Source organism: Lingula anatina, chromosome 6, assembly GCF_051362555.1.
Source record: "Lingula anatina isolate TDL-2025a chromosome 6, LinAna3.0, whole genome shotgun sequence".
NCBI classification, from domain to species: domain Eukaryota; kingdom Metazoa; phylum Brachiopoda; class Lingulata; order Lingulida; family Lingulidae; genus Lingula; species Lingula anatina.
In genome coordinates, this window is record NC_141772.1 from 328,397 (window position 1) to 351,309 (window position 22,913).

Genomic DNA, 22,913 nt, shown 5'->3' on the forward strand with positions numbered 1-22,913 from the left:
AATCGTAAAATACGTCTACAACGTTTCAAAGGAGAGTCTTTTCTGAGAAATTGGGCCTTTTTTATCTTCGTAAGTTTTCTTAACTTTAAAAATTGCAAAGAAGCTAGGTCCCGTTTGAAGCAGAACAGCAGCTACTGTTTCTTTTCACCCTTCACTATACGTCCACTCCACCCATTGCGTGGCCTGTCCCTGCACTTGAGTCAATATTTTATGCTATTTTTAATATTTTATGCTCATAAACACCGGCAGCTCATAGAAAGTTTTCTTTGAACCAGTTAAGGGACCGTCATCGTTAATAAAATGATTGAGCTGCATGACCTGTCAAGCACTTAGTTTAAATGGTTATTGATGCTAAAATGTTATCTAGTAAAAATAATCTCTCAACACAATAGTGCAAAAATATACCAAGTTTAATTACAAACAGACACAAGTCTACTAACACCATTTCAACAGTTTATTTTTTAATTGATAAGTTTAGGTATTGCCTAAAACAGATATATTTTTAGTCCAGCCTACTTAAAAATTAGAATTGGCAAGTATTATAAATAGAAGACATAGAAACAATTATGTCTAAATTCAGCCAGCGACACCAAGTGTCACAGTCCACGTTTTAGACAGGCTCCAGGTATTCTTCACAATTGACTTACAAGAACTTTCTTTGTGATAAAAAATTTGTACAGATCAGTGCATTTTTAAGACCTTGCCATACTAGTTTAGCCTCAATAAATTTAATTCTCTGTTATTTTCTTAAAAAAGCCAAACAAGATGTGAACAGGTTTATTGCAAAATCCATATACACGAGCCCATTCAAATGCCAGAAACACTTCATAAGTATTACAGGCAAAAAGTTCAAATTTCTATTCAAATAGTCTCAGACAGCACACTGAAAGCTGACATCTGCCATCTTAGTTATATTGCAATAATGGAGATAACTTTCATCTTTCCCCTGTTCCACCTGAACTGACAGTGTTACTTCTTAAACACGCATACACAGATCTTGTTAAATTTCAGAACACGTTTTTGTCAAATATAATCTTCTCCATGATTCTACCTGAGAGAATCACTGACATCATTACGCTGCATGATAAAATGTCCTGAAGGTAATTCTGAACTTCCTCACTCAACACCATCTGATCTTCCAGCTACTTCAACACACTACTATCATAATTCAGACATTCAAGCAGGTCTTTACTGCTTTCAGTTCAACTCAAGAGGAACCGAGATGTGTAGCCACCTTCTGAGTGAGTACCACCAGCTGGGTTAAGAACATCAGTGGCATTACACCACACAGCATGATCTGAGAGAACTGGGACTGTTCACTGTCGCTGTCACTACTATGGTCCCTGCCAGATGCAGATCTGAACACTTGGGCTGATTGTCCTCTGTTCAATCTATCCAGAAATAACAACTGTGACAGACATTTCTGTCTTTTCAAAAGTCTCCTTAAAATATTTCCGAAATGCCTCCATAAAAAACCTTAAGAATATCCATGAATGCTCCCAGCTGTCTGACCTGCCTGAAACGTTCTCTTCCAATAATTCTTTCTCAAATATAAAGAAAAACCCTGTGTTATCTGTTGAGACTGATCTGAAAGGACTGGGACGTCTCCATCTTCAGGGCCTCCCTGACAACCATGGTTGCATAGCAACCCTTAGGAAGACTAAACTCCACTTTGATTGCCTTCAACTTCCCCTCTGTAAACAAAACAAAGAGAATTTAGTCCAACGTCTAACTTATACCTCAAATAATAATAATACTTTTGCCACATGCTTCTTGTACACAAAATGTTTACTTTTTTTTCATGTTGAAAATTCAGTAATTTTAGCACCTGTTTTAAATGACCAAACAATATGCATAACTTCTCTCAATTTAACATTTTCTAAATATCAACAATTTGTCTGTGTCAATGAAAAAACTGAAATGAAGATATCATATCAATTCATGAATTTCATATTGTTAGATTCTGAAAACTCATCGCATATACAACTAACCCTCAGATTGTGTGGGTAGCTCCACATTATTAAGTCTATCGCGGTCTGTGAGCACCAGGGGAATTGTGTTGTCGTCATAGCGATGGATGCTCCATTTGACCCCCTCTGGGCGTACTAACATCTTCCTGTAACTACCAGATACAGAGAATGATCTGAAACATGAAAATAAAGTAACCATCAGTTAACTGTTTACATATATTACAATAATGATGCATCTTACAAATATCAGAGTTAAAGAGAAAAGAAACTTGCATGCTTGCATGTAAGCAAAACAGTCAAAACTTGTCTACATCTTTTGATATCAAAATGTTATCTAACTCCAGGGATGAAAATATAATTCATGAATGACGTACTTTAAACTCTGTTTGAAGGTGTCTGCATCAATTCCGTCTTTCTTGAGCAGGTCACTTATCCATTGTTTCACTGGAAATACATGATTAATTATATTATTCTATTCCATAACCACATTTCATTTTATTTTGGCACATACTCCTTAGTAACAAAACCAAATGCTGTTAAGCCACTCTAACATATTAAATAACTTACTGTAATCCAATAATATTTTTGACTTCTGTGATTGTTGTGAGAGTGGCAAAAACTGACATCTTTACAGATTGAACTTTATTGTATTAGAGATACAACTTCCTTTTCTTAGAGAAATTAGAGCAACCCACACCTTCATTTTCAGGGTAAGTAACACCATATCCAGGTAACGGTATGACAACATCATAAATTGTATAGTTGGCTGCGGTCTCCTCTGTGAGAACTGTTACACTGGGTTGACTGGCAGTGTCCCCTGCAGAAACAGAAAGTCAAGAGTAGCAATTTTATAATAATATATTATAATATCTAATTTGTCTTTGACATGGTCAAACAAATAAAATAATTTCTTTTGACATCAATCTTTAATGGTAAAATTTATGATAAATAAGCATTTTTTGTCATAAATCATTTAACCTTATGGAACTGAAATATTAGTTTGGAACTAACTTGGAGCAGCAGAATCATCAGGAAAAAAGTTTGTTACTTTTATATAACAGAAAAAATACACACCAAATGGTTGACTTATATATAGCACAAAGTCAGAGTGAACCAAGACAAATAATAATAATAATATTCAGCAAACTGCTTTTCAAGCATTATAAGTCAATATTTACCTTTTTCAATGAACAGTTTTCAAAGCTACTGCACAGCAATTACCTGACTTCTGAGATTGCTCTTTTACAGCATCCAAATCATCCACATCGCAGTCAGCGCCATCTACAGTATTGCTATCCAGGACCAGGTCGCCTGCCATTGGCTTCATTCCAAACTGTCGTATCCGTCTGGACACTATCTGATTCCATATATAACTTTGATAGCTGTGCATGTACAGGGTTCTACTGTTCTTGGGAATCTGATTTAAGAAAAAAAAATTAAAGATTATACAAACATTAACAGGCCTCTTCCTTCTTCAACCTGAGCATTTTGCATAAAAAATTAGAGAAAAATCAAATACCATCCCCACCTCCACCCCCATGTTACCCACCATTTGTATGGCTGCCTGGAAGTTTTTCCCCTGATGTTTCTTCAGTCCAGTCATCACATACTGCTCCACACAGTTAAACCTGCCGATAACCGCCAGGGCCTGACCAGCGTCCCTCGTCTCTGACCACTTCTGTCTGCACTGCTCAGGCTTGTCCCAGCCTTAGGAATTAAAAAAAAAAAATAAACGTTCATTAATATATAAGATATAAAATATCCCAGCCTTAAGTGTTATACAAAATAAACATTCATTAATATATAAGATGTCCCAGCCTTAAGTGTTTAAAAAAACAAAACAAATTCATTAATATGTAATTTATAAAATGGCCCAATCTTAAGTGTAATTAAAACAAACAAATTAATTAACATGTAAGATATAAAATGTCCCCACTTGGGGTGTTACATAAACAAACAGATTCATGGACATATAAGATATCAAATGAAATTCAAAACTTTCCAATAAGACCTGTATCAAAAGGGTGTGAGGCTTTAATCGCAAATGCAACAGAACTGTGACAACAAGATGAAAATGTCATTGGTCAGATACCGTTTTAAATAATTTTTAGTTTAAAATTTTTAAATGATTTTTAAAATAAAATGTATCCTTTTAAGATCTGATTTCTGTTGAATCACAGCTTGAAAACAAAACAAATTCAGATCAACAAAAGACCAAAGTTCTCATACTACTAAAGGTCACATGTAAATTTTAAAAACTTGATCACAACAATAATATCTGCATTGGTGATTCAATTGTGCTGCTCAAAGTACATAACTTAGCAAAACACAATTTTTGAAAACTGAAAAATAGTGTTACAGTACTTCTCTCCCCAGGTTTATGTCTTGGCTTCATAATCAGCTCCAAAGCCTCTTTATAATCACAGTGCAACAGAGCTCTGAAATAAACACGACAACACAGTCATGTGAATTGTTTTACATCATAATATGTTCCAATATTTCACCCCACCCCTACCCTTAGTGTGGGTGCTACACCATAACATTACATTTAACAAAACGCAATCAGTCTTCAATCAAACATTTCTGCAATGGATGACTAATAGAACATTAGGCAAATTCAGACTTAAAATACATTGTATTAAATCTTCCAAACAAGATGATATCTAACCTTCCTATGTGGTGAGTGGGTACAATTGTTGTACCAAATCTCTGCATTCCAAAGTAGTTAATCAGTCCTGTCTCCCGTACTGCCGTCCACCCAGCATTGATCTGGTCATCTGTGCCTAGTACATCCCTGGAACAGCCACAAAGAACATATTACATCACAAATCTATGACAAAGTTAGTTTACTAGACATGTCAGCCATGTCCTGTTAAAGAACCCTAACAGTTCTAACAATTTGACACAATTTTACATTAACAACAGGTTGATATAATTTTGGTTTAGACTTTGGTGCACTGAAATCTCAAAGAGATAATCTGATGTTAAACCATGGGTTCCCCTGGTCCTTATACTTGTGTATGATATCTGATATATCATTATTTAATTAGAATGAAAAAACTTAATGACCATAAATTAAACAACTAGAATAGCCGTGGCCAGCTAAACCCAAAAGAGTTTCTGCCTTCTAAATACCATAAACTAGTACCATTTTACCTACATACCTAAACTTAGAAGAAAATAATTTCCTTTGTTTAATAATTACATTTTATTTTTTGGCTAGTGTGGGGAGTCACCCAGCACAATCCTGTTAAATGACTTATCAACACCACTTGTATATACTGGGTGACGTGGACTTGACACAAGTATTCAAGGTGGCAGGCAACCATAAAATTTTACATAATTTTTTCAAAATTACCAGTTCTATATTAATATTATGCAGCAGACCTTTCTCACCTCAATACAATAGTGAAATGGTTTCCTTTCAGTTGCCCTAGGGTTACAGGGTGATCCACATATCTGTACAACAAAATACTAATATGTAGTATTATAACAAAATTGGACATTTAAAAGTTCAAGATCCAGGGAATTAATATAGTTCAAAATCCAAATGCCATATATATATATATATACCATATTTTGACTGATTATCTAGGAGTTTAACATCAAGGTAATATGACCATTTTAATAAATTGAATCCATTCATAATGCAGGATTTAACTAATACAATATATTGCTTACAACACAGTTTATTTAATCCAACAGAAATGTTATTCTTTACAATTGTTATCATTTCAAAATTTGGAATAAGTTATTTTTTAAAAATAATAGATATCATACCTAAAGTTTCCCATGGCCAAAGTATCAGTATGCTGATTGAGTTCTTGGATCCTTTTTGCATCAACTCTGAAAGAAAAGTTACCCCCACCTTTCATGATCAAAGTATCAAAGAAATATTTGCTATCATATCTTTCTGTAAGAAACTGTTTCTGTTACAGTAATTAGTTTATCTTACAAGAAGCAGGATACATAATAATTAGTAATGTCTTACTTGAAGCAGGATATATATTGTGTGGTCACTGCTCTCTTGTCTTTGGTCCCAGCATAGCAAAACATGTTGGGCTTGATCCTAAAAATACCAAATATTAAAAATTAAAAAAATATATATATTTAAAATATGAAAAAATCATCTTTACCATCCTGTGAGGTGTGTGTACTTGTGTCTGACATATTTTTGATGTTTTCTTATGGGAAGTAAAATGACAGACAGACAGCTGAATCACATTTTTGTAAGGAAAATGTAGTAGGCCTACAGATAGGGCGAGTCTCTTTAACAGCAGCGAATGCATTTCATACTTGTCACATAATATATATATATATATATATATTAGCAGGGGCGGATTGAGGCTGTCTTCTGGGTCTTCAGGGAGACAGATTTTCAAGTTTACATTGACGGGTGTCTAATTTTTTTTTCTGTCGAAAGACGATCAAAAAATGAGTTATGGATCAACAAAGATAATAAGAAGGCTCTCAGAAAATATCTCTGAATCTGCCCCTGTTCAGATAAAGTTTATATGAAAAAAACCCTTAAAACATCCTACCTGAGAAATCTGGATATTTGACTAATGGCCTGCATGGTATCCTTGTTCTCCTTGTACAGTACAAACTTCAGGTGTTTTCCTCGGCTCTGAGGCCATACCTGTGAGGATCGACTCTCCCCTAGGAAATAACATGTGATGGTCATATATCCCAGAATTCCATGTCAAGTTTTATAACTCTGGTGACTAAACAGTAGGGGGAACATTTGAAATTATTATTACAAGGTTTTATTTTTAAATTATCAGCCTATTCTACTACTGCCTCCACTTGTTTTAGTTATTAGGTTTGGGAAACAGAAACATAACTAAAATATTGTGTTGGATCTTTATTTGTAAAGGGATTTGAGTTTATAAAGTTAAAACTATTCACTACACCAGACAGAGAGTAGCCAGGATTTGTAAACTAAGCTCCAGTACAGTCAGCTAACAGCCCAGTGAGGACCATCTAGAGTGAATTCAGAGCTCTCATAGATAAACCTTTACCTTAAGAAACTTCTCTAATATAAAAACCAGACTTGATTAAAATTCATCACAAAATTGGACAGTGCTTTTTACCTCTACCATGGCTATCAACCTCTGTATTTGGTAATGACTTATCACAATGTGAAGCAAACTTTTTATATTTAGTTATTCACCCGAAAGAAACAAAAGTCAAAAAAGATTGTTACACTTTAACCAACTTTCTCACTTATTTGTTTAATAAATATCTTTCACAAGCCGAGTGGCCAGCTATAGTACTACCTTTTTTGAAAGAGACCTCAATGACACTTGCTCCTATCTCACTTTTCACAGTTCTGCCATCTAAGTTAGGATACTTCTTCTTCAAGGTTTTGTACATCTGGGTTCTCATTTCTTTATCTTCCTGGACCTGACACGGAATTCATTTTGAAGAAATTTGTTCACATATTTTATACAGACATAACTAGTCCTGTCCAATTTTAAAACTGTTTTTTAAAGATCATTAAAATCTTCAGATTAAGAATTTTCTCTCTTTTTTTCTTTGTAGAGTGAAAATGATAGGTTTATACTACAATGACTTGAATATCAGTTTTATGTCATACACCAATAACCTGCTCACACACAAATGCATGCACGCACGCACACACACAATAAACTGTTACAAGTTTTTTCTCACTGGCAGTGTCAGAGTGGCAGCCTTGTCTTCTCTTGTCACAAACTCCTCAAGTTTAGCAATGTCTTCTGCAGAGAAGAATGGGCATAGGTCTAATCCTGGATCTGGACACTGGGACAAAAAAGAGGAAGAAAGCAATAAGTTCAAATTCAATCACTTCAAAAAGTCCTAGAACATAAACACAACTATCTAGACAACCCTTTTTTTATTAATTATTAGTGTCAAATATATCATAAATTATTGTAAAAAAAAAAACACAAAAATGTGTAACTGATACCAAATTGAATATAACTCATTCCAAGTAATCAAACAAATAAAGAAAAATGTATACAAAATAGCTTCCAAGACCCATTAGCCTAAGTAGTAGTAGTATGGTAGGTCAATCATTCAGTTCTTTATGGCAATAAGTAAGCTGTACCATGTTAAAATCATCCACTTGATTTGGACAGAGAAAAGTTATCATGGTTCCATGTAGAGATGTACCTACATCTGACCATAAAATCTAATATATATTTTTTTTAAAATCTCACCTCTTCCTTCTCCAGTGGCAGAGACAGATCTGTCAGGTGCACTATATTACCATCTGTGTCTATTTCATGGACTATGAAATCTGAAAACCTGAAGGAGAGAGGTGATTAAACAGTTGTAGATCAGCACACTGGGGCCCTGTCTGTTACCACACTCTGGTGAAAGATGTGGAATTAGGAAATTAATACCAGTCTGGAATACCAATAAAAGCTGCTTTTCTTCTAAATAGTAAATTGAAATATGTAGAATTGAAAACTATAAGAAATGAAATTACTGAAATATGTAGATGTACAGATTTTGATATGAAGATATCCAGGCACAGCCATTTACATCCTTTCTGGATCCAATGGAATACACACATAATTTCAAAAACATAAAGACTATGGAGGAGAAACAATTACTGGTATTTAAAGTATTTTTTAAAAAACACCATGTACTACACCTCTGTTTCAGCACCCCAGTGAACCCCTGATGTGAACTGAGGTACTCAGTAATTCCACAATCTTTTTCAGTGAGGAGACTTCCATCTTCACTCCCTGTGATTTCTTTATCTTTAACCACGACAGGATCTGTTCCTTCTTCTAATTTCTGTTTCTTGGGTAATGGCTCCAGAGTGTCCTCCTGTACCTGGGATTCAGCTGTATGTTGGGGAATATCTGCCATGTTCCAAATATCACTGGCACATTTAGTCTCTCATCTCTATCCTAAGCTGAAAGATACACAGAGAATAACTGAGAAACTTTAAGATGCAATGTTGTCTATATATCAACTAAATGAAAACAAAAAGAGGCTCAAGTTAAACAATACAATGATGGTTGTTTTACATTTAAGATTTCAGTATGGTAAATTGCATCTAGTATACTTGCAAGAAATAGCAAATGGAATCGATCACATCTGACTTGGACAGAGTCCAAAATTTGACACTTCTTGTCTGCAGTATCCTCCCCCCCCCCCCCCCCCCCGGCTCATATAACTCACCATATAACAATCATATAACCCCCACCGTATTAATTTTTATATATATTAATTTAAGTATTGAGGATGAGAAATATATATGCTACACAAACATACCATTTACAGCTAGATCTGTTGTAACTTCTTGGGTTGACTAGGGGAAATTAATTTGCTGTAATCGCATTTGTCAAAGAACTCAAAGGTTTACTTAAAAAAGATTTTAAAAAAGTAAATGAAGTCTACGCTTTCTTGCCTTCAAAATCGTGCCACATACCAGTACACTGAGAGGAAACACACTCATCAACAAGAGAATCATCAACACGTAAACGTAACAGCAGCACGCGTGTTTTCATGGAATGAAATTGTACCGGAAGTGACGTTATGTACCGTGACCTACTTAATTTCACTTTGAAATAGAGACAAGCCAAATGTCATAAGCCGGCAACAGTTTCCCATATTAAAGTATACTTCAGGTTTAATAATTTTTTGCTACAATCAACAGATATTCTCAGAAATGGGCCATATTTTCTAAAGCTTGGATTATGTATTTTATTTGTCAACCAGTTTCATCAGATGTCAGGATGGCCGAGCGGTCTAAGGCGCCAGACTCAAGGTGGTACACGGGCTACCTTGCCTTCTGTCAGAAGGTATGAGTGTTCTGGTCCACGAATGTGGGCGTGGGTTCGAATCCCACTTCTGACACACTTTTTTTTTTACTTCACCTTTTTTTTCACTGAAGGCTTTGTATTGCTTGTTTTATCAAATGGTATAAATAAACCGCCTGACCTACAACTGTAGTATCTGTATCAAATTACCGAGAACTGATCTCTCAGCAACATCATTGTGGCGTGAGACGATGGAAACATGACTCAATTTTGCACTCTGTCAGAAGGTATGAGTGTTCTGGTCCACGAATGTGGGCGTGGGTTCGAATCCCACTTCTGACACACTTTTTTTTTTACTTCACCTTTTTTTTCACTGAAGGCTTTGTATTGCTTGTTTTATCAAATGGTATAAATAAACCGCCTGACCTACAACTGTAGTATCTGTATCAAATTACCGAGAACTGATCTCTCAGCAACATCATTGTGGCGTGAGACGATGGAAACATGACTCAATTTTGCACTTAGTCGTTTCATATGTATACAAGGTCTTGAAAATATCAGAAAAGTAGCTTTTACAAGGCAGCAAAGCTGTCAAATGTACAGACAAAAAGCAGGAAATAACAAAATAGGCTACTGTCAATTCTGATGTAAAAGTACATTATGTTAAACTGCAAATTCAACATCAAATTTTAATTATGCTCAACAAGTAATACCAATGTAAGTAAAATGTGTAACAAGCATAAGGTTTCAAGCCCATGAGAGTTCAAGTTCACACTTTGAAAATGTAAAACTTCCAGAAAAAGAAGTCAATTAGACTGCTTTTCCCACTTGAGCTGCATTTTAGTCCTGTGTTTCTTTTTTAAAAGTTTGACAATCATAAGTAATATGGTTTTCCCATGATGGTCATCATGGCAGCAATACCCAAAATTGTGTTTTCTTCTATTTTGATGCAATATTTCATAATGCTTAACAGCATAAAGACCATCAGTTTTTAATAATAAAATATACGTATCGTGGATTTTCAGAAAATGTGACTAGCATGGGTCTTCAAGCCCAAGGTGGTTCTAAGTCACACCTTGAAATTGCCAATATGTGAAAAATTAAATTTTCACAAAAAACTGATTAACTGCCAGAAAAATTTACCAAATAGACTGCACTGCCTAATGAAACTGTATTTTAGTCCCATGCTTCTTTCCTGTAAGTTTGAGAACAGTGAGTGACATGATTTTCCTTAAATGATCATCATGGGAGCAGTGCCCAAAATAGGGGTTTCTGCAAATTTGGATGCAATATTACATAATGCTTAACAGCATAATAACCATCAATTTTTAATAATAAAATATAAGTATCATGGATATTCAGAAAATGTGACTAGCAAAGGTCTTCAGGACCATGGAACTTCAAAGTCACATCTTGAAAATGTCAAAATGTAAACAAGACAGCACTTTTCTGAAATGGGTTTATTTCCATTTTTAACACTTTTTTAACATAAAAAATTGATGAGATGGGAAAAATACCAATAGAACAGTGTTTAATGTCCAATTTCCTCCATTCTGAGTTTCTGAACATAGTGAATGAATGAATGAATCTGACAAACTGCAATGATAAGAGTTTATTTCCATTTTTGAAACTCTATTATACAATACATGATAACAAGCTTACCATCATTTTTACATAATCAACTAACAATGTTGTAAAGATGCAGGAAATGTTAAACAAAGACTTTTACGTATCTTATTAGTTAAATAATGAGACTGTTAACATGCCTAAGAATTGAATCTGAGGAAATGTGAAACAAGACAGTACTGTTATGAAATGCGTTTATTTCCATTTTTAACACTTTTTTAACATAAAACAAAATTAACAGTTTACTGCTATTTTTATATGATCAACTAAGAAAGTTGATGAGAGGTGAAAAATATCAATAGAACAGTGTCAAATGTCCAATTTCCTCCATTCTGAGTTTCTGAACATAATGAATGATTGAATCTTACAAACTGCAATAATATGAGTTTATTTCCATTTTTGACACTTTATTACACAATACACGATAACAAGTTTACCATCATTTTTACATAATCAACTAACAATGTTGTAAAGATGCAGGAAATGTCAAACAAACACTTTTACGTATCTTATTAATTAAATAATGAGACTGTTAACATGCCTAAGAATTGAATCTGAAGAAATGTGAAAAAACAGCATAACTTATAAAATAATGGCCCGATTATGCCGATTTTCGAACTTGACCTGCGTTTTAGTAAGATTGATTACTCCTGTGAGTTTCATGACAACAGGCCTATCAGTTTTCTTTGAAATGTGTTAACAGTGTTGCATATATGCTGAAAAGTGAAAAAAACAGCATAACTACTAAAATGGTGGCCAGATCATGCCGATTTTCGAACTTGACCTGCGTTTTAGTAAGATTGAATACTCCTGTGAGTTTCATGACAACAGGCCTATCAGTTTTCTTTGAAATGTGTTAACAGTGTTGCATATATGCTGAAAAGTGAAAAAAACAGCATAACTACTAAAATGGTGGCCCGATCATGCCGATTTTCGAACTTGACCTGCGTTTTATGAATATTCATCAGCTCTGTAAATATAAAGCCAAAAAGTAAAACTGTCTTCCACTTATGGTGTTAACACTGAAAGTGCACGGCGACGGCGACGGCGACGGCGACATGAACGGCGACGACAGACGCAGGTGATGGCAATATGTACAGACACATCTGTGTCTGTACATAAAAAAACGGTGTACCAAACTATAAGTTTTTGTCATGGTATTGTATTGCGCTACATATTATACTTGTAATGCCTTTATTGATCATTTATCCCTGTATGTAATGTTCTGCTCGCTGGATATTTATTATGTAATCATACGCATACAGTGATGATAATAAACTACTACTAAAAAAAACTAGTAAATACTACATGTATTTTATCATTTTTATTTGATCTCATGTATCTGCACAACCTCAATCTTTTGTTTGCAAAGTTTTTCAAAAATTAATATTATTATATTGAACTATTTTCATACATAAGTTTTATAAGCTATAATAAATTTTCTGAGAAATCAATGCAACAAAGAAAAATGCAGAGCACTACCTAATTTTTCCACTCATATAGTTTATAACAAATGACTTTATATTGTATCTATATAATTAAAATTGGTAATTTTACTGGGAACATCAATTATATAAAACTGAAACAAAATAAACATTATCATATTCTCAATCAAATTACTCTGCCAAAGGTTTTCTTTTCTGAGAATAACAGTTTCAATAGAAATATTTTTCAGTGAAGGTTTTCCAGGATAATCAAGAAACAATACATGTTTGTATTACATAACAATAAGTTCCTATTCTATATGTGAAAGAATAGTTTCAATTTTTTTTCCAGTCAGGACTTATCATTATTATCAGGCTACAGTAAATGTTTGCATTATAGCAATACACATTGCACACAAATACTTCATTTTCTGTGATGTGACGGTTTAGTCACAGCTAACATTTCTCGTTCTTATATAAACCCAATATGGCGAGGGTTCCAAACTGAAACAAAACGTTCATGATACAAGCGAGACAAGAGCTAGACAGGGTCTGGTAACTATAACTAAGTTATAAAATATCCGTTTTTTCCAAACATAATATATCCGTAGTCCATTGTTGGTTTGGTATATCAGTAATCAGTCATAACTGAAAAACTTTAATCTTGCCTCCTTCTTCCCCAACAACCAGTTGTCCGAGTTGGTTTATTGCAACATCGTTTGGCCTGAATAGTCCATTGTCTCTGCTTAAAAGAAATCTCTTGAATACCCCCTCTGGAGTTATCAGGTGAAGACGGTGGTTGAAGAAATCTGTTAGAATTATGTCTCCATTATCCAAGCAGCATGTGCCACATGGAGCGTCCACCTGTCCATCCCCATCACCCTGGGTACCATATCTGTATTTAAGCTGGAGAGTGGAATCGTATACACGGATGTGATCATCTCCTGGATCTGAAACTATGATGTCATCATTAACGTTACAGTGAATGTATTTTTGAAATTTAACCTCTGGGTCTTGTGTCGTCTGCAGAACCATACCATCCTTGTGGTGCACAGTCAGAGTATTACTACCAGCCACCACATACTGACCCTTGCTGTTGACCGCTACTGCTTCTGGTGACTCACTGTGGAATGTTCTCACCTGGTCCCCTGTCTTGGTGTAGACAATGATTTCATCTGACACCAGACATCTAGTGACAATGTTACTGTCATCATCAATGGCAATCCCAACAAACGCCTCCTTTTCTGCTGCTCTTGGGTTTGTAATTGTGCCCTGTAGATCAAAGTTGGTATCGTAGATGTGGATTCTGTTCTGTGACCTGTCCTCATTACACCAAACACCAGTAAGGATATCACCATTTGTATCAGTGGTCACATGCATGATTATCTCCTCTGGCGTCTTGGCCAATTCTACTTTAAATGATGTCACCAGTTTTCCACTCACGTCAGGAACCACGTCTCCAAGGCAACTGTTAATATTGTTAACGCTATCCTCCATGTTGTTGGTGATAATCTGGGTCAAGGCTACAGGCAGGGTCGGGATGTTGAGTCACAAATTTTCTTGGAAGCATTGCTGGCAAAACGTATGCAAATATCAGAGGACCTTGGGATCTTTGAACTTTTCATGGCAAATGCTGCACGTTAGGAAATCTTTTGTTAGGATCTTGGACAAAGACATGGCTCCTCAGACCAATATCTTAAATAGAGAAATGAAAGGCATCGAATTAATGCCAAAGATTTTGTAATGGAGGTTTTTTCATTGTATGTCTGCGATATGATAGAATATGTATAAAATAATTATAATAAAAATAAATAATAATATGTATTTATTTGCAACTTAAAAAAGTTGGATTTTACAATAAAAACAAATAGTCGTGAGATGCACAATCTTAAAATATACTTGTAAGTGTTAAAATGATTCAATACACAAAACAATGGATGTTCTCTGATAAAAGAAAGCAGTGGTCAGAAACCAACAACTTGAAAATTGAACATGTATAAGATTAACCCTATTCAAATTTAATAATAATAATAATAATGATTCTTATATATATTCTTTTAATCTTAAATCTATATACCAATATGTTTACTAATCAAATATGCAGGGTTACAAGCAATGGCCAATTTAATATAAAGAGACTCAATGACCAATTACAAGTTTCGGTTTGAATAGATATGCACCCCTAAAGCGTGTGCCGCTTACAATACCAAATTTATATTTTCTTTAATTTAAAGAATCAATGACATCTTTAGTCAGTATAGCGAAACCCTGCTGGCATTATTGTCACAGTGGCCTCCATACCACATCTTATAAAAATATGCAAGTAACTCCCACTCCCCTACCGCCCCCCCCCCCACACCCCCGCACCTCATCGACACCATCTACTGCAGTATATCTAGTTACCCTGTGTGACACTAATTCAGTAACGTTAAATTCATCAATTTTAATGACAAATATATACCGCAATGAAAGTGAATATGTAGTTGATTAAATATGCACAGATGATAAAAAATGTCAGCCAACTCGGAGTAAAAAAAAAACAGATAAAATACACATCAGTCGAAAGTGAAAGTAACAGACCTGTCACTAAGGAGCCGCCATGTTCTCGTAGCCGTAGTTTTCGTAACACTTACATTAATGTAGAGATATCTCAAATGCGAGTAAACAGGTGAAATAGTACCTACACGTATTAAAAACAAAACATTAAACCCTTCACCTTTCACACTGGACTGTGGCGTCTGTATTCGCTGGTATGTGTGGCTTTCTTTTCGACCTAGTTACAGAATGACGCACAGTTAACTCGAGATCTTGCCCGATCTGTTTTAACTTTCACTGACCTAGCTCTGCCATGTGTAGCAGACTTCTTCCATTGCCGAGCACGTGGCAGAGCGTTCGAATTTCACTTCTAGCTGCACAATCTGCCAATTGATCTATATTTTTATAATCTCATATAGCCTGTTGTATGATTACTGAGCAAAGAAACAGAGCTGAGTAGTTCTACATGTATCTCACATATGACAAACCTCAACAATGTCAACAAACACAATTAATGTGCAACGTGTGAGTCAAGGCGCATCTACCGCAATACATCATGAGCGGGTGTGACAAGAAAGGTAGTCCTAGGAATAAGTAGACTTAAAAGCAGACAAATAGAGAAGCTGTTTGGTGATAACATTACGTGAAAAATGTTATCAGTCATCCAGAGGAATAAGAATGATAATTGTAATTATCTTGTGAAAACATGATCATAATTATAATTTTTGTCGTTAAATGTATAAGCTCCAGTATCAGAGTTATTTATAAATAATATTCAACATTATGTGGTGATAACATTGTGTAGTAATGACATTATCTATCACTGTCCTATCAATCTCCATTTTTTTTTTTTAGTTTAGTCTGTCATATTTCTCCTTTCTGAGATTTACCTTGGAAACAGTTACGTAATAAGGTGATTATTTCATTCAAGATTTGTGATATGAGAAAACGAAATACATTTGTGCATAACAATAATACACATGCTACGCAAATAATCATTTTTCCGTGGTATGACTTTTAGTCACTAGTAACAGTTTGGTCCTTACGCGGTTGCTTATGACTGCATTCCAAGGGATATCTTCATTCATACAAAACATCCGTTATATGTGAGTGTCATACATAGATGAGCGTTTAAACGGACTGGTCAACTTGCCACCATTTAACACTGATACATTATAGTAAATTAAGTAAGTTTTATTTTTATGTCATACATCCATCAGCACAATGGCCATGGATCATAGTCCTGGATTTCGGGAGGAGAAGAGGGAAGGGTCTGTCCCAAGCAAGCCTTATTTGTCATTCATTTGCACAGGTAAGCCTCGCCCTAGATTTTTGACCCACTTAGGTCAGGCTAACCCTAACCATTATGGTACTTTCTGTAACAAGGACCCTCATACAGTTTCGTTACACTGGTATATAGGAGAACACTTTACCGGAAAAATAATATGGCAATTTGTACATATACTAGTGCACTGGTACTAGCGTAAAACAGCAACTTTGATCTAACTTTTAGATAACTGCGTTTTACTTTGAACCCATTTGGTCTTAATGTAAATACTTTATTTTATGTACTAGTAAACGTAATGTAAATGTTTTACCATTTTTGTTGGAACTTATGTATCTGTACAACTTAAACCTTTTCCTTGCAATTTTTTAAAGAAACTTAATATTTATAATAAACATAAGTTACTCCGATGGTACTTCTTTTTATGTTATTACTGATGATCCAATAATTTTTTGTGAGATTAGTAAACCAAGGTATAATAGTAACGCAAAGCATAACCTATTTTTAAACCGGTAGAATTAATAACAAACGTCTTTGATGAATGTAATGTACCATTATAATATAATTATTTTACAGGCAACAATAATTATATGAAACTGAATAGCAGATGATAGACAAGTGATACACGCATTAGTCCTTGTGACAATGTAAACATTGTCATATTCTCATTTTAATTTCTCTGCCAGATGTTTCTTTTCCTGAGAATAACTATTTCAATATCATATTTTTCGTTCAGGTTTTCCAGTATAATTGAGAAACAGTGCATATTTGTATTACAATATATACGTGACACACAGTAAGTTCCTATACTGTGATAATAACACTGTTATAGTTAGTAATGACGACAACAGTTTGGAGCTTCCGAACGTTTATTCACCGACTCACTCTTCATACAACTTCACAAATATTTATACTCAATTTCTCCGTACTAATCACGCATTTACTTGTTTTCTTTTCCATTGTCTTTGCGTGATTACAAAATATTTTCCATTCTCATGTTGCAAGTCACTATGCAACATTTCCTTATTAGGTAATCCATTAGAGACTTGTTTTCAATTAAAGATATCTAAAATATTATTTGGATTACTCATACTTGGATCTTGTCCAAAACTCAGTTATCATGTGATAAATAGATGATCAAAATTATTATATGTTATAAAATTAACCAATCACATTAACTGTTACTGACTTTGACCTTTTCCATCTTTTTCTGACACTAAAAACATGTTCTACACTTGTTGACTCTTGGAGAAACTTAACTTACACTCAATAACTCTTTGTCTTTTTACTCTTTTGATTCCGCTTTAATTGCTATCTGTAATTAGTGAAAGTGTAAGTAATTTGCTTTACAACATACACCCCTTCTTCAAAAGAATTCGTCCTCGAATTCTAAAACTTTACAACATACGCTCCTTTTTCATTTTTTCTAAAGCAAAGCAAATACTAAATAACACAAAATACATAAATTTTCAAAAAGATTAAATGATAAGGTCACATATATGTCATCAATTTAAATGTTATACGCAAGTTCGTCAATTTCTGCAAAATGAAATAAAATAATAATGAAAGAAAATAATGATTATCTTCCTTAAATACTTCATTTCTACCACAAAGTCATGCAAAAATATAACTAAGAAAAGTAATTCTATATAATTAACTTATACATAAAGTTAAAAACACATTCGACATGAAACTAAAATATATAACCTGAAGGAAGATAATGTAATAACTTTTTAAGAAAATGCAATTCTTCGTGGATATAGTTCGTATTGTCATTTACACCATTTAATGTGTGGCCCAAGAGCAAAGATACTTTTTATCAGTTTTCTCATGAGGATATCGAAATATTTTGCTCTCTCATGTTGCAAGTCACTATGCAACATTTCCTTATTAGGTAATCCATTAGAGACTTGTTTTCAATTAAAGATATCTAAAATATTATTTGGATTACTCATACTTGGATCTTGTCCAAAACTCAGTTATCATGTGATAAATAGATGATCAAAATTATTATATGTTATAAAATTAACCAATCACATTAACTGTTACTGACTTTGACCTTTTCCATCTTTTTCTGACACTAAAAACATGTTCTACACTTGTTGACTCTTGGAGAAACTTAACTTACACTCAATAACTCTTTGTCTTTTTACTCTTTTGATTCCGCTTTAATTGCTATCTGTAATTAGTGAAAGTGTAAGTAATTTGCTTTACAACATACACCCCTTCTTCAAAAGAATTCGTCCTCGAATTCTAAAACTTTACAACATACACCCCTTCTTCAAAAGAATTCGTCCTCGAATTCTAAAACTTTACAACAACACTTTCATTTTCAATCAGGACGTCCCATTATAATCAACCTACAGTAATTGTTTGAATTATAACAATATACGTTGCACACAAATACTTCATATTCTGCCGTGTGACTGTTTAGTCACAGCTAACAATCTCCCCCTTGCGTGTATGTGCAACGAATATGCCGAAATATCGTTACTGAAACAAAACGTTCATGAACCATTTGAAACATGAGCTACTCGACCCTGCTAACTAACTACATGTTAAAATGCCTATTTTTAAAAACGTAATGTTTTCATAGTCCATTGGTAGCTTGGTATAATAAGTCATAATTGATAGACTTTAATCTCGCCTGTCTTTTCCCCAACGACCAATTGTCCGAGACGATTTATAGCAACATCTCTCGGCCAGTTAAGTCCATTTTCTTGGCTTAAAAGAAATTGCTTGAACTTTCCATCTTGAGAAACTAAGTGTAGACGATGGTTGTTGAGGTCTATTAAAATAATGTCTTCATTATCCAAGCAGCACGTGCCACCTGGACCCTTCACCTGTCCGTCCCCATCACCCTGGGTACCGTATCTGTATTTAAGCTGGAGAGTGGAATCGTATACACGGATGTGATCATTTCCTTGATCTGTGACGATAACCTGATCATTCACGTTACATTGGATGTATTTGACACATTTACTCTCTGGGTCTGGTGTCTTCTTCAAGACCTTGCCATCCTTGTGGTGCACAGTCAGAGTACTGTTACCAGCTATAACATAGTGACCCTTGCTGTTGACCGCTATAGCTTCTGGTAACTCACTGTGGAATGTTTTCACGTGGTTTCCTGTCTTGGTGTAGATAATGATTTCATTTGATCCAAGACATCTAGTGACGATGTTACCGTCATCATCAATGGCAATCCCGGCAAAGGCATACTTTTCTGCTGCTCTTGGATTTGGAATTGTGCCCTGTAGGACAAAGTTGGTATCGTAGATGTGGATTCTATTCCGTGACATGTCATTCTGACACCAAATACCAATAAGGATATCACCATCAGAATCAGTAGTCACGTGACTGAGCACCTCCTCAGGAGACTTAGCCAATTCTACTTTAAATGATGTCACCAGTCTTCCACTCACGACAGGAACCACGTCTCCAAGGCAACGGTTGATATTGGTAACACACTCCTCCATGTCTTTGGTGATAAGCTGTAGCTGGGTCATGGCTGCAGGCAGGGTCGGGATGTCGAGAGTATGAACGCTCTCGCTGCTTTGCTCACAGGCGGGGGCCATTTGCAGGACATCTATGTCGTTCCCATGGTTTATGAGCTTTCTGGAGAAGTCTACAACGTCGTCCAGTTGGTTTTGATCGGCGGTAGCAGTTGCGATTAAACCATCTAAAACTTCTAGTTTGGCGTCTGACTTGGCATCTATTTCTTCCAGAAGATCAGCAGCGCGTTGACGGGCCACCTTAATAACTAGCTCTACCTGGTTGTTAACTTGATTCTTTGCCTCCTTTCTTCCCTGTTCTACTGACGCTTTCTGGTCTTCAGCAGCGATTTTAAACTGATCGTAGAGTAGAATTTTCTTCTCGATAGGTTTTATGTCGAGTTCTAGTTTTTCCTTGCGTTTGTCAGCAGCAATGTTGATTCTTAGGCAGTCATGATCCTTGTGTTCTAGAACCATACAACCGACGCAGATGAACTTTTTACAACTCGGGCAGAAGATTTCTACGGGATCCTTGTTGTTATGGTCACAAAGGATGTTTTGTCGGGCACGCAGCTCTGTCACGTATTCGTCGCTGTCAAACTGGTCGACGGGAAACAATTTGTGGTCACGGTTTAACTTATGAAGAACATGGTCTGAAGAACATTCTCCACACATACTTTCATTGCAATCCAAACAGCGTTTTGTGGCGGGTGGTGGATTGCGTACATTTTTCAGACAACATACCTCACACTTCTTGGCAGCCTTGGCTTGTTCTACTTGATCAATCGTGTGTAATATGCTGACCAGAAGATGATTTGTTTGTAAATCTCTTACACCGCCCACAGGGAGGTCACACTGACGTCTACAGATAGGACAAGGGAAGCCACTCTGACCTTGGAAATTTCTGTCCAAATGGTCTTGGAGGCAATGTTGGCAAAAGGTATGTGCACAGCCGAGGACCTTGGGATCTTTGAACTTTTCAAGGCAAATGCTGCATGTTAGGTAATCATCCGTTAGGATCTTGGACAGAGACATGGTTCCTGGGACCAATATCTAAGAATAGAAAAATAAAAGATATTGAATTAATTATGAAGATTTTGTAATTGAGGCTTTTCATTGTACAACATTTCGTTATAATGAAAGGTGCATAAAAATGAAATGAAAAATAAAATGAAATGTGTAAAAAAAAAAAAAAAAAAACGATAGATGTTCTCTGACAAAAGGAATCAGTGGTCAGAAACCAATTAACCAATTAACTTAGCGTGTAAGATTAGGGTTGACTCCATTTAATTTTGTGCTTTTGTCGGTGTTCGCATAAAACACTTCATTCATAACCTCTGATCTTACGATATACGATTGTGTACTCAGAACGAGTGTCCTTTGTATCCAGCTTTTAAGCGAATTGAATGCCATTTCTACATGACGCAAAATTCAGTTTGAATAGAAATTCAATTTGAATAGAAATCAAGCGGGTCCCGCAAACAACACCCAACTTATACTTTCTTTCACTTAAAGAATCAATGGCAACTTTTGCCAATATCACAAAACCTCGCGCGCTTTATTATCACAACGGGCCTGCACACCACATCGTATAATAATATGTAACTATAGCTGCTGGTTCTTGCAAAAAATCTTGTGAAAGCAAGTGTCTTAAAGCCAAGTGGGCTTCATTCCTGTGCTGTGTATGTACTTTACTATAAATCCTTTGTAAATATTTGACTTCACAAGTTGTAAGCTAATTGTTCGGTTAAATATACATTACTGTAAATTGTCTGATTCCCATCAATATAAAAGACTTTACTTAAAAACCCTCGTTGAGTGATACTTTGATGCGCTCGATCGCGAGGGACATGAACTCTTAGTAAGACAAATTAGATGTATATCGCTCTAATTATCTTTAAGAGGGTCGCACATAATTTAATTATTCGTTTGTATCTATATTTCACAATAAAACGTTGTGAACAATTCTTAGAAATATAATATATTCTGTTTTACCACAAAACGGCAGTAATAGCTATTATTCTGATATTAGGTGGGTCCTTCTATATGTATAGAATGACTTGTTATTTGCATCTTCCTACTCCGAGACTATGGAAGTGATGAGCTTTGAACTCAAGGAATTGATTGACCTACCGGTATTTTCAGGATGCCATACATGAAAACAGATTTCTTACCTTTTTGTTGCCATGATGTTTATATTTCTAATAATCAAGACTTAGGCAGCAGCATAAATATCCAAGGGGATGGGGTCCCTGGGGTGACCTATTTTGGCAATATGGCAAAGTGCGGGGATATGCTATGGTTACCCATCGTCACCACCTAGTTACCTTCTGACACTTACTAGTAGTTAAATTCATCGACTTTAATGGCCAATATATACAGCAATGAGAGGGTGTGTGTTGTTGATTAAGTACGTATAGTTGTTAAAATGTCAGCCAACTTTTAGTGAAAAGCAGATATGTGTTATAAATCAGTCGAAAGTGAAAGCAACTCAGTTGGCGAGAGGGCGCCTCTGTGTTCTTTAAATACGCAGTGTTTTTTACACTTATCGGATTATATCATTTGTATGGATAGGCTATGTCTCAAATGCAAGTGAACCGTTTAAATGTAACCTACACGTATGAGAAACGAAATATAAAATCGCTCACCTTTCACACTGGGCTGTGACGAAATGTGTTCGACTCGTAGGTTTGGCTTTCCCATCTATCGCGACCTTCATGCAGGTAAACATAACAAGGCACTTTTGTCTTACCTGATTGGTCGAGAAGTGCTGAATGAGGCGCGATACCCCTCCCCCCGAGAACCTCGTTTTAATTACTGACTGT

General features: G+C 35.3%; 3 protein-coding genes and 1 non-coding gene across 9 annotated transcripts; 1 reads left to right on the top strand and 3 right to left on the bottom strand.

Moving 5' to 3' along the window:
* Nucleotides 1–392: 392 nt before the first annotated feature.
* On the bottom strand, nt 393–9,489 carry LOC106169503 (pseudouridylate synthase 7 homolog). 4 transcript variants are annotated; one of them, XM_013548971.2, is made up of 17 exons: nt 9,397–9,489; nt 8,611–8,877; nt 8,171–8,258; nt 7,644–7,751; nt 7,250–7,376; nt 6,512–6,629; nt 5,962–6,039; nt 5,751–5,816; nt 5,367–5,429; nt 4,639–4,764; nt 4,335–4,408; nt 3,520–3,677; nt 3,192–3,387; nt 2,668–2,787; nt 2,345–2,414; nt 1,992–2,143; nt 393–1,694 (listed from the first exon to the last, which is right to left on the bottom strand). In XM_013548971.2, the coding sequence occupies exons 2-17, from the start codon at nt 8,829–8,831 to the stop codon at nt 1,570–1,572; spliced, it is 1,890 nt and encodes a 629-aa protein (XP_013404425.2). In that variant the 5' UTR covers nt 8,832–8,877; nt 9,397–9,489; the 3' UTR covers nt 393–1,569. The 4 variants fall into 4 exon arrangements, with proteins under 4 accessions (XP_013404425.2, XP_086872443.1, XP_086872441.1 ...); XM_087016317.1 differs by having other exon boundaries at nt 8,611–8,872; nt 9,376–9,489; XM_087016315.1 differs by having other exon boundaries at nt 9,376–9,489.
* Nucleotides 9,490–9,697: 208 nt separating this feature from the next.
* Nucleotides 9,698–9,824, top strand: Trnal-caa (transfer RNA leucine (anticodon CAA)). Its single transcript has 2 exons — nt 9,698–9,735; nt 9,779–9,824. It is a non-coding gene; the product is annotated as a tRNA-Leu (tRNA).
* Nucleotides 9,825–11,324: 1,500 nt separating this feature from the next.
* Nucleotides 11,325–15,814, bottom strand: LOC106169485 (uncharacterized). 3 transcript variants are annotated; one of them, XM_013548949.2, is made up of 2 exons: nt 15,615–15,814; nt 11,325–14,472 (listed from the first exon to the last, which is right to left on the bottom strand). In XM_013548949.2, the coding sequence occupies exon 2, from the start codon at nt 14,272–14,274 to the stop codon at nt 13,420–13,422; it is 855 nt and encodes a 284-aa protein (XP_013404403.2). In that variant the 5' UTR covers nt 14,275–14,472; nt 15,615–15,814; the 3' UTR covers nt 11,325–13,419. The 3 variants fall into 3 exon arrangements, with proteins under 3 accessions (XP_013404403.2, XP_013404402.2, XP_086871934.1); XM_013548948.2 differs by having other exon boundaries at nt 15,494–15,814; XM_087015808.1 differs by having other exon boundaries at nt 15,358–15,814.
* Nucleotides 15,815–17,141: 1,327 nt separating this feature from the next.
* Nucleotides 17,142–22,820, bottom strand: LOC106169489 (E3 ubiquitin-protein ligase TRIM56-like). The gene is made up of 2 exons (XM_013548952.2): nt 22,737–22,820; nt 17,142–21,141 (listed from the first exon to the last, which is right to left on the bottom strand). Exon 2 carries the CDS (start codon nt 21,121–21,123, stop codon nt 19,219–19,221), a length of 1,905 nt encoding a protein of 634 aa, XP_013404406.1. The 5' UTR covers nt 21,124–21,141; nt 22,737–22,820; the 3' UTR covers nt 17,142–19,218.
* Nucleotides 22,821–22,913: the final 93 nt, after the last annotated feature.